At 38.9% G+C, this 12,013-nt stretch overlaps 1 protein-coding gene across 4 annotated transcripts in view; it reads left to right on the top strand.

Annotated features, from left to right (window-relative positions):
• TIAM2 (TIAM Rac1 associated GEF 2) overlaps positions 1–12,013 on the top strand; it is a gene marked incomplete at its 3' end in the record, with an annotated part of 132,374 nt that overhangs the window by 76,721 nt on the left and 43,640 nt on the right. For 3 of the 4 annotated variants that reach the window (XM_082215179.1, XM_082215180.1, XM_082215181.1), the window contains 5 exons: positions 2,632–2,799; positions 7,072–7,176; positions 8,126–8,204; positions 9,637–9,729; positions 10,008–10,268. In XM_082215179.1, coding sequence (XP_082071305.1) covers positions 2,632–2,799; positions 7,072–7,176; positions 8,126–8,204; positions 9,637–9,729; positions 10,008–10,268 — 706 coding nt within the window. The remainder of the gene's footprint in view (positions 1–2,631; positions 2,800–7,071; positions 7,177–8,125; positions 8,205–9,636; positions 9,730–10,007; positions 10,269–12,013) is intronic. The other variant, XM_082215182.1, reaches the window with a different exon arrangement.

Here is a 12,013-nt window from a genome sequence, read left to right as displayed (position 1 = left end):
GATGAGTTCAGTGAAGCACAGTCCCATTAAATGTTCCATGCAGGTTTTCTGAGGTGTTTCATATAAAATTTGTGACAAAACAAAGACAGGAAAATCATGAAGTAACCAACTGCTCTTCAACCAACACTGTGGCAAAGCATAATACACTCTACAACCCTGGCATATATTTATGGAAAACTGAACGTGTTGTCAGGCCTCTGCATGGCTATGGATGAATAAAGTACTGTGGTTATTACTCACTCTGCAGACGTTACTGGGTGGGAAAATACAACCCCTTTAGATTCAAAGATGGAAAATTTGGATGGAGTAAAAAAAATGTAAACCACCATAGAGCGTTTCCATGAAACAATCAAAACTTTTACAAATGTTTTTGTTTACTTATCCCTGGTCACGGTAAACCTAAAACAGTTTGTAAAGACTCATACCTATATGAATTTTAGGCATTGTTTTAGAACAAGTGTCTGTCTGTTATCACATTGCTCTGGGACCTGGATGGTTTTGACAAAGGTAGTTGAGGTTTGAAAATTGGGAAAGTAAAAGAAACTTAAGCCTTAAAAAGAAAAAACACCAAAAACTGTTAGTAGTGTGAATCCCCGGTATTACATTTCTGTTTCCAGATAGTATTGAAACGGAGTGCCCTCTGCTGATGAAATTTACACAAATCTGAACCTCTGAAAATGATTCTGTTGAATCATTTATACACTGTATATTTTTTGTGTATCGTTTTCTCACTTTGAAAAGCACATGAAGAGAATAAAGAATCAAACTCATTTGGAGAGCAGAGGTCATTTAATGGAATTACCGTATATTCTTTTCCACTCTTGAGTGCTCAAGATCGTGCGATACAGACATTTGTATTGTGACTATTTATATATGGAATGGCTTTCATGCACCTCATGTATGAAGTGATCTTAAGTGTGGCCCCAGAGTTTCTGGGGCAACCCAGTCAGATGGGTGGGGTTATAAATAATAAAATTATAATTATTAGTTGAAATTAGAGTGACTTAGTTCCTACCCCTCCTCCTTGTGTCATCTCCATTCTCTCTCCCCCCCCCCCATTTTCCTGCTGCATTAGCAGCAGCAGTGCTGTTGGTGTTTCTGCTGCCCCTTGCACCTCATCCCTGCTTTGCTTTTAGAAAAGACCAAGAGGGTCGGTCCTTCTTCTAACTGAGGCATTCTGGGTGAGTTGACCAGGAAAGCGCTTCTGCTGCCACTGTGATGAGAAATTCTAAGTACATAAAGTCCAGTAAAGTTACTGGAAAGTGATTGTACAAAGAAGAAGAAGATTTAAACACTATTTCAGTGCAGCAGTGTTGCAGGAGCTGTCCTGGTCACTTCTCACAGAATTCCTCACTCTGGGAAAAGAACACTTTGGTCCTTTCTCAGAGTGAAGCAGGGAAGTGATGTGAGTGATGGTATAGAGCCCAGCATCACTGGGTGAGAGTCTGCCTGACGGTTTTGGCCACAGCAGGATGAGTACTGGCAACCCCAGCTGGCCAGCCAATAATGAGGTAAATGGGTGGGGGTCCTGGGAGGGGTTCCAGTTTACCACTATCTGGGACAATTGCCTTGTGATTGGGCCAGCCCTCCTTAAATAGAACTGTGTATCATGGTTCTGTGAGTTGTGATTCAGTGAACTTCTTAGGTTGTATTCATGCAATATCCATCCTATTCTCCAAATTCTTGTTTGCCCTCCTGTAACCCTCTTGTCAGCTGATTGTCTCTTGTGAGTGCAGCATGTAGGAGGCAGAGGTATGGTGGTGGGAAATTAGAACAAAAGCCACATTGTTATTTCATTCTAGTAATCGTCTTTCACTCAGATTATACAGTGGTACCTTGGTTCTCAAACTTAATCCATTCCGGAAGTCTGTTTCAAAACCAAGGCGTGCTTTCCCATAGAAAGTAATGCAAAACGGATTAATCCGTTCCAGACTTTTAAAAACAATCCCTAAAACAGCAATTTAACATGAATTTTACTATCTAACGAGACCACTGATCCATAAAATGAAAGCAATAATTAATGTACTGTACTATAAAACATTGTAGATGATAAAAATTAAAATTATTTTTTATGTCTTACCTGCACTGATGATAGTCATTGTTTGGATGGGGGGGCTTTTATCCATTTCTGCAGTCACACAATCAATCAATCAGTAGCTGAACTGGGTTCCACACAGTCACAAAAACAAATTAACCAAAAAACCCTCAAAAACAAAAATGCAAAATAAATAGCAAAAACAAAAGTGCCAAACTGAATCCATTCTGGAAGTCAGTTTGACTTCCGAAATGTTCAAAAACAAAGGCACAGCTTCTGATTGGTGCAGGCACCCCGGAAACAATAGCCAACAGCCACATCAGCTGTTCGGCTTCTGGAAAACTTTTGAAAACCGGTACACTCACTTCTGTGTTTTTGGTGTTTGGGAGCCAAGGTGTTTGAGTACCAAACTACCATAGTACTATAGTATACTCTAGTTGGGTTAGCCAAAATGGAGAGTGAGGTGTTCATACCCCAATTTGTGAACGTTAACACAATTATTAGTAGACAATGGACTCTTTGTTTGAAAAACATCAGTAACAAATAACAGTATTTAAGTGATACTGCTTTATTAAATTGTTATATTTTTCTTCCAGCAGAAAGTAGATGAATTTCTAAATGTGTACTGCCCAGGTCCAGAAAGTTGTTCAAAAGAAAATACCTGGGACATCCAGTCACCTGTTCACTTTCCTGATGGCCAAGGAGTAATGCTAACTCTCAAGCCAGAACACAGAGTAGATGATGTTTTGACTCTGGCATGCAAGGTACATTATTCTTCATCTTAATTTGTCTGGCTAATCCCACTGCTTAGAACTTTAAAGCCCAGGTGTTGCATCCTTGCAAATATGTATATATGGTTTTAAAGGATTCTGTGTAAGATGATACGGCACACAATGCAGTTCAGTCTCCAGTAAAGCTAAGCACCAGATTTTAACCTACTATATTTTTCTGTCTCTAAAATTATGAATTGGCTTTGCCCCCAGTATAGCTGAAAGATATGTAACAGTGAAGCACAGTATGAAAAAGTTGAATCCTAGGATCTCAGAATTTCTATAAAAACAAATTGATTTAGAAAGCCAAACCACAATGTATTTTTTCTCCAAAACCACTGAAAGAGCATTTTAGATCATAAGAAAAATTGCATTATACAGGAAGCAATAACATCAATGGATCTATTTGTAGTAAAATATGGGTAATGCACTTATAAATCCTAATGACTTGAATGCAAACATACCCATGTGCACAGAATCACAGTCAGTGGCAAAAAGTAACCACATTAATATATATATATATATGACACAAAATCCAGTCATTGAATGCCTGAAAAACCCAAATTAAGCCCAATTAAATTTATTTATTTTTTAAATAATACTGGAGTGTGTTCAGATTTTTATTGTGCCTCTTCTGGACAAGCAAAGCAAAGTGGCAAGTGTGGGTGATGGGGGAGAGTTTGGACTAGGCATTGCCCTCTGAATCACCCTTGATGGTTATTGGTAGACTTCACCAGTAAAATTAGTCTGGGCCTCTTAGTTTAAGGTTAGCCTAAAAGTGGCTTCACTTTAGGTGCCATAAATAGGACACGTCAGTCTCGCAAGCACACCCTTAACTGCCCATGGTCATATAGCAGAAGGGAAGAGGGGAGAATCAGGCTTTTCCTGGCGTTATTACTAGATGTTAATATGCTTGGCTTTAATTACACCAAGTCACTACAAATATATATATTTAAATTGCTCTTATTACCCACTTTAGCTTCTAGTTTTATGTTTGTGTTTCCTATTCTATGAACTAATAAGGGGGGAAAGGCAATGTGTTATAGGGAATGCCACTAGGTGGCGGGAGAGACCTAAAGCCTGGGGGAAAGGGAAAATTCAGAAAATACTGTTATTTGAACAAGGAAAACCTTGAAGAAGAACTATAATAACCTCTCATAAAAACAAACTACTTTGTGGTGAAATATCTGTGTGTAGATACTGGGGATTTTTTTTGGTAGCATCTTCTCTTTTTGTATATATCACTTCATTGATCTGAAGTTATTTTGATTTCTTTTTCAATTAAAACTTTGTTTCTGTTTTATCTTTCTTTCTGTTCTGAATACTTTTAATGTTTTTCATAAGCAGTCTCTTAATGCTGACTCCTTTCTGCTACATCTTTCCTGGTTCTTTTTTCTTACATTTCCATACTTCTCTGGTGAGTGCTGGGAATCTTCATTCTTTAGTGCAAAGTGGTGTTTGAATGTTTGTGTATGTTTTGCATTTGTGTCTGGCACAAGGGCAGTAGATAAGGACAAAGGGGGGGCATAGGTTGCTTGTCTCCCACTGTATTTAAGTAATCTGACTGTGTCTGTGTAGTAGGTACAGTTAAGGATCTTCCCCGTTACCTGCTGATGTCATTTTTATACTTGGATAAGAATGACGATCTCTAAATTCCTATTTAGATCCAACAAAAGATTATTGCATGTCAGGTTCATAAGTTTCTAAATGGAACATACAAATACCAGAGCAAGGTAAGATAATCAGTAGAAAATATATTAATGCAGGAGCATTAAAAAGAGCCACATACCCAATTGCTTTACAGTACTTTTCTTTAAAAACGACTGCTTTATAATATAATCTATCCTTTTACAAATATGTATACATAGTCATAGAAACAATATTTGAACTCATCATAGACTAGGTTCAAGGGAAATAATCATGATCCAGGGAACTGAGCCACAATAGCATAAAAAGAGCCTTGCTAGATTAGGCTAATGTCCCAAATAGTCCAGCATCCTGTTGTCACAGTGGCCTGTGAGCAGCCTCTGGCTGCCTTATGCCTGTTTGTTGCCTCCTTCTCCTTTCTGTTCTCCCTTCACCTCACAATTTGGTGAACGCTCAAACATCTGAATCAGGAAACAGTGGTTTAAAGGCCTCTTTGAAAATGTAAGCCAAGTACTGATCCTGAACTGCAGGGAGCGCTTAAACTACAAATGAAGATTAGGATACTTTGCCAAAGTTAGCCATACAATGGAGAGTGGAAGAAGAGAGGGTGTGAGCAAATGGATCCATCTCAATATGATAAACTTTAGCAGTCAAGTTCACAAGGTGTGAACTGGGACCTGGTCAACTTAAGCAGCTTAATTGCATCAGAACATTTGCAATGTACCATGTACATTTGGCAGTTCTCTTTAGCAAGTGTAAGGTGCTGAAGAAGACAAACTCATGTGAAAGCAGCAATAACACAAACATGTCTTTTAAAGAATGGATGATACCATGAAGCAGTTGATTTTATATACAAATTTGGATATGTTGCTATTTTTCTTACATTCCGCTACATGTCTTCATATACTTTATGGATTATTATAGTGGTGGATGATTGATACAATTTAGTGTATTAGGCTACTGTTCATTTACTTGTTTGCCTAAACAAATAAACAACCCAGGAAGAGTGCTTTATTTGTAGCATCAAAGATTCATTGAGATTTTGTAAATAAAAACTTGGTCATTTACAGCAGTAATAGTGTTGTTTATCAACATCTCCTGAAATGTTTTATTTGGATAACAACCACTTACTGGTACTTTTTTCTTTGAAAAAACTTCTGCTGGTTACTCAAAGTTGAAACTAAATTGATACAAATTGTGCAGGATTGCAACCATTTTCAAGTACTGTGGTACCTTGGTCTACAAACTTAATCTGTTCCGGAAGTCCGTTCTTAAACCAAAGCATTCTTAAACCAAGGTGTGCTTTCCCCTAGCAGCGGGGGACTCGATTTACAAATGGAACACACTCAACAGGAAGCGAAACTTGTTCTTATTCCAAGGCAGAGTTCACAAACCAAAACACCTACTTCCAGGTTTGCAGTGTTCTTAATCCAAGTTGTTCATAAACTAAGCTGTTCTTAAACCAAGGTACCACTGTATTTGTTCATCCAGGTTTCATGGAATAGATCCTTTATTCTTTGTGCTGGCATTCTTTTTTTAATTAATGTGACAAATCCAAGAAATACACATTTAAATCAGATAAATCAAAATGTGGCAGGCTTTGTAAAAATCACATTCTGCCTAAAATCTTGCTGAATTACCTTGTTCAACTGAATAATGTGTAGCTAGAAGATGCAATCTCATGAGCTGAGTTCCACTCAACAGAAAGATCCCATGAGCTAAGTTGTGTTTGCAGAAAGGGCTTCTTCGGCACTCTTTAATAGAAGCGGAAGGCATTATTCACCAGTCCTTTCTGAAGCCTCCTGCACCCTCCCATCTGCTCTGCTGGGTTGAGGGGACCCTTCCTGGGAGGTGGCATGGAGGGCTGCAGCCTCCATTGGATCAAATCCTTCTTTGCATGCAAGGACTCCTTTTGAGCATGGAAGGGCCTGATAGGTACCAACCCTCTCTCTCAATGGGTGCACAGACTGTTTTGTTTGTGCTGTTAATTTGTTGATGCTTGAAATGAGATCAGTGCAACCTCAACTTTATCCTGAGAGCTTAAGGAACAGTACCTCAAGGGTTTCACTCTGTAAGGACAATCTCTTGAGGGAAGTCCTCCCTCTTCCGTTATTTAGCTTCCTGGAGGTAACACATGTTGTGGAAAAAATAGGTGGTGTTTCACAATCTCAGAGGAAATTGGCAGTAAAGAGTTCAATAAAAGCCAGCTGATGCAGAACATCCTTCTCTTAACAGCCTGTGTGCACATATGCATTTTATACATCAGATGTGTATGTTTCACTGAGCAGAACTAAGCCATCTGGAAGACCTGTAGAAACTTAACAGATGTCTGTTTAAACTGAGGAAGAGAACAAGGTTCAAAGTTTATTTACCCACCTTACCAGACAGTTAATTTTATGTGCAGGAATAAACATTATAATCCTTTTGATTTTTAAAAGCAACAAAACTGCTGCTGTGAAATCTGTACAACTTAAGTTTATTTATGGTGGTTATTTACGAAGTGACTTATTGGAGATTGCTGTTGCATCATTTGGTGACTGTATCTGTGTGCATCTGCTGTGACATATAGACTTTTACAAATGATTTCTGAATTCTAGATATATTCTTTTCATCCATTAGATTAAGCAGCTGGAACCAAGACACTATGGCTTACAACTTAAAAGGCTCACTGATGAAAATATTGAGCACTATGTTCCTGAAGTGTACGAATACATACAAGATCAGGCAAGTGACACAATGAAAGATGTGCAATTCATTATTCAGACCTTTTACTTGTTGGACTGCACCTTGTATTATTGATTGATTGATTGATTGATTGATTAAATTAATATACCATCCTTCATCCAAAGGTCACAGGGTGGTTCACAACATACAAATGATAAAGGTAGACAAATATTGTAAGATGGAGCAGAGTTGAACTCATTCAACACTTGCTCTTCATCAGTCACATTATTGCAGAGGATTGGACTAAATGACCCTTGTTGTCCCTTCAAGCTCTACAATTCTATGATTCTTTGAAATAGGTTACAAAGCACTATATGTGCTGGAGGAGGAGCATTTGTGTTTATTCAGATGGGACTACTTAATAAAATATGGGTAGCAGGTTGCAGTTTCTTCCTTGGTTCACACTGAAAGAAACATTTGAGGCATGCCAGCCTTAATGCATGACTACCAAGTGAATTGGGTGGACATAAATTTGAAATGCCTAGCTCTAGCTTAGGGCTGAATTATACTTGATGCTAAATATGTAATTAAAAATAATGGGGGGGGGAATGTAGATGCATCTTCACGCTGACTGTCCCAATCCCTTTTTGATATGTAAACAGGAAAGACACATGATCAAAGTCAGCATGTCTAGTTTGATCTAAATGATAAATAGTTGAATAGTTGGCACAAGTTAACTTTCACAACTCTTTCCATCCCCCACCTCTAAGGTGGTGTACAATGAGAACAAACGAGTATGGCACCTGAGGCACAAAATGTAAATGGGGTCCTGCATGTTTAAAATATGGTAAATCAAATAACTGGCATCTCTCTACCTAGAAACTGTGACCCAGAGCAGCTGAAACAAAATTAGTCCAATGGTGATTAGGTTGGGAGTTCCTTCTAAGTGCATCTTTGGGATGTATTTCTCTACAGTTAAAAAGTTAAGATTATATTTTCTTTCCTACAGATATATGATGAAATAGAAATCTTTCCTTTATGTATCTATCATGTACATCTGACCAAGAATGAGGGTATAACTGATTTTGGTGAGTACAGTTTCCAAAATATAAATTTAAGAGATGCCGGTGCATCATAAACTATACTACTAAGTATAGTAACCTTGTCTTAGAAGTTAAACTGAAGAGAGTCAATAACAGAGATTTATACCTGCCAATGCATGTCCATACATTCTTTGGAGAAAGGGTGTGTGTGGATGAGTCATGCCAGAGGCCTGTAGCCTTTAGCTGCTTCAAGAAGCCCATCACAGCTGGTGTCCTAACCTTGAACAGAAATCAGATGTGGGAGAACATATTCTCAAATTACACCAACGCCATTTACCCCTTTTTTCCAAGTTAAGATTGACTTCTTTTTTGATCCTCTGGTGGTGTCGGGAAAATAGCCAGATCTTCTTGATGAGTTGGTTCATACTAACAGCCTGCTGTGTGGAAACAGCTACCATGTGAAAAGATTTGAAGTTGCATCCAACATGGCATTCCTAATGTGTGCACTGTCTTAGTTGCTAGTCTTTTGTTTAGTTGACCTTGATTGTACTAGAAGGAAATTGTGGCTCCAGGGTGTCCGGAGCCATTCTGTAGCTGCAGAACTTCTGTTTTAGGAGGACAACTGCAAAAATGAAACAAAATGTGAGACCTTTGAGTGCCAGTATATTGGGGGGGGGGGCAGGGAAACTAAGATGAGCTGTGGTAGGAGTCATTTGGTAGGGAGTATGGGACTTCTGAAGACACCAGCCCTTCTTGCTACACAGTTTTTTAAAAATTAAAAATTCTGAATGTTATTAATAATTCTATCTAATAAACACAATTTTGCTTTCATGTCTCATGAGTTATGCAAAATATTAATAAGATGTAGCATCAGTGTGGTGTAGTGATTAGAGTGTTGGCCATAGGACCTGAGACGCTAGGTATCCATTCCCCACTCAGCCATGAAGCTCTCTGGGTGACCTTGCAGTCAGTCATAGTCTCTTAGCCTAACCCAGGCATAGGCAAACTTGGCCCGCCATATGTTTTGGGACTACAATTCCCATCATTCCTGACCACTGGTCCTGTTAGCTAGGGATGATAGGAGTTGTAGTCAAAAAACATCTGGAGGGCCAAGTTTGCCTTTGCCTATGCTTGGCGTAACCTAACTCACAGGATTGTTGAGAAGATAACATGGAAAGGGGGGAATGAACCATGCTTGCCGCCTTGAGCTCCTTGAGTGAAAGGTTGGATACAAATGTAATAATAAAGGAATGAATAAACAAACACATATTTATTCATTTAATACAATTTATATGCCACTTAACATTAAAAAACCTCTTAAGTAGGACAGAATCAAAATACTGCAATTACACCTTTGTTGTAATATAAAAGAGGATTATTTTCAATTATGAGAGTATTTCAACTCACTATCTGATAATCTGATTTTTAGAATTGTTTTAACACTAATTTAAAACAGCGCTACTTTTTTTAACTCCAGGATTTGCGGTCACTGCACAAGTGGATGAACACCAGCATCTCACCCATATCTTCATAAGTGATGTTCTCCCTGATGGGATGGCTTACAGAGAAGGTTTGTGCAGCCTTGTTACATATGTGTGTAGGCTTTTCTAATGAGGTATATATGGGAGTGAGTGCCCTTTTGCACAAAAAGGCAAATATCAACCTTGAGAAAATAATGGTTAGACATGTTCATTTCATCAAAGTGTGTATCATGGCCTAATATATAATAATATGAAGACCAGCGTACTGGTTTGAACAATTAAGGTGCTATACGGTTAGCTGAATATTTCTGACTGCTCCAGTATGCTTACTCAATCTTCTTTTACTTTCTCTTCCTCATGCTCCCAGGGTTACGTGTGGGCAATGAAATCTTGACTATAAATGGAGAATCGGTGTGTGATCTTGACCTCAGACAGATGGAGTTATTGTTCTCTGAGAAAAGTGTGAAGCTGACTTTGACTACAAATCTTGGCCGCAATAAAAGTGCATTATGCACTTCGTGGTCAGATGGTGACATTTCCAGGGAAGCAAGAAACTCTCTACCCCCTCCGAACCAGTCACAACTCCTGGAGGAATTTCTGGATAACTTCAAAAAGAATACAGCAAATGGTGAGATACTGCTCATGATGGATGCTTCCTTCCTTCCTTCCTTCCTTCCTTCCTTCCTTCCTTCCTTTTTCATTTTGTCATAGCTGATTGCTTCTAGATAATATCAGGATGGTGTCGTCTTTTTAAAGTGCTCTATGTACCAAAAGGCTAAATGCAATTATTTTAATGTCATCTAAATGACGTTAGCCTTTAAAAAAGAAGAAAGAGAAAAAGACAGAAAGAAACAAGACATTGAAAAAGGAATGAGTGGTTTATATGATCAGCTGATCTGAGAGGACATGTTTTTCAGAGTCTAATTTGCTGCTATTAGAACAGACTTGGGTGCTTCCCATGTCTGGGAGATAGGCAAGTTACATGTTCTAGATGGGGTTGCACCATCTAGGAGCTAGTGCGTAGCTTGGGGGTACCCCTGGATGCATCTTTCTTTCTGGAGGCCCAAGAGTCCTCTGTGGCAAGGAGTGATATCAGTCTGGTTGGGGTTCGTAGCAGCAATTTTTCTGCCAGGGGAAGAAGCTGCCCTGGAAGCCTCGGGGGGAACGCAGGCTATACATTTCAAGAATAAGAAAGAAGTACAGGGCTGCTTCTTAAATATCTAAACATAGCTGGGATATTTTTTAATGTGTCTTTAAAATACATTTGGAGGGCTAGTCTGGAGGGCTAGAAAGCCACTTAAAAGAAGCAGCAAAAGAAGCAGAAGCAGTAAAGGGGAGATGGTGGTAGCTGCTTGTTTCCGCACAGTTTTTAGGAGAAATGTTAACAAATTATTGCAAATTAGCTGTGTTCAGCATAAGGGACTTTGATTTGGTGAGATCAGCAGAATTTCTTTCCTGGATACTAAATCACTATGGAAGGGTTGTAGCTCAGGAAGGGTTGTAGCTCAGTGACAGGGCATCTGTTTTGGATGCAGAAGGTCTCGGGTTCAGTTCCTGGTATCTCCAGATAGGGTTTGAAGAGACCGCTGCCCCGAGCCCTGAAGGAGCTGTTGAAGGTCAGTGTGCTGAGCTGTATGGGCCAATTGTCCTGCTCTACATAAGGCAGCTTCCTGTGTTCCACTTCCCAGAAACTATGGGAGCACATTCAGTATTCAAGGATGCAGATGACCATTGCCCAACATTTTCTTTTTATAAAAAGCCACCCCAGGGGACTAGGAAATTGACCATAGAAATGGTATCTAAGAGACTGCTTAATCATTTCATATCCTGCCATATTTTAATTTTTACCCCCAAATGTCTCCCCAAGTTGCTTTTCCATTCATTGAGGAAATGATCCATATACATACTTTTTTCCTCCATGGGTATAAAGATATATTGAGATGGTGATTTTTGAGCAGTAAAAATAGGCCACCGTTCCTTTGATCAAACTCACTGAATCCATGGCTGCTTTTTATGTTCGTCTGTAGAAAAAAAAAGTGAGCTAACTTGTATTCGCTATGCAGTATCTACACTGACCAGAGATGTGGTTTATTTTCTGCATCAGCAACTTGCCTACAGTAGAGGTTGCTATTAAACTTGGGCTGAAAGTGTAACTGAAGTGTGTTGTTCTTGGGTAAGTGATTAATGTGGTTGATTCAATGTATCAAGGGCTTTTGATCTGACTTTTTCATACCTCTAAAAATTGAAAGGTCACTAAGGAGAATTTTCTAGGGTTGATTTAATTATAAAATAGCAGCTTTATTAGGTCATACTTAAAGTAAAAAATGATGGCAAGAATTGTGGCACAGTAAGAAGCATCTTCCTCATGGGTCG

This window comes from Podarcis vaucheri (genome assembly GCF_965113315.1).
Source record: "Podarcis vaucheri genome assembly, chromosome: 3".
Lineage (NCBI taxonomy): Eukaryota > Metazoa > Chordata > Lepidosauria > Squamata > Lacertidae > Podarcis > Podarcis vaucheri.
The sequence above is the reverse complement of the archived record's forward strand: the minus strand, read 5'-3'. Positions and strand labels throughout refer to the sequence as shown.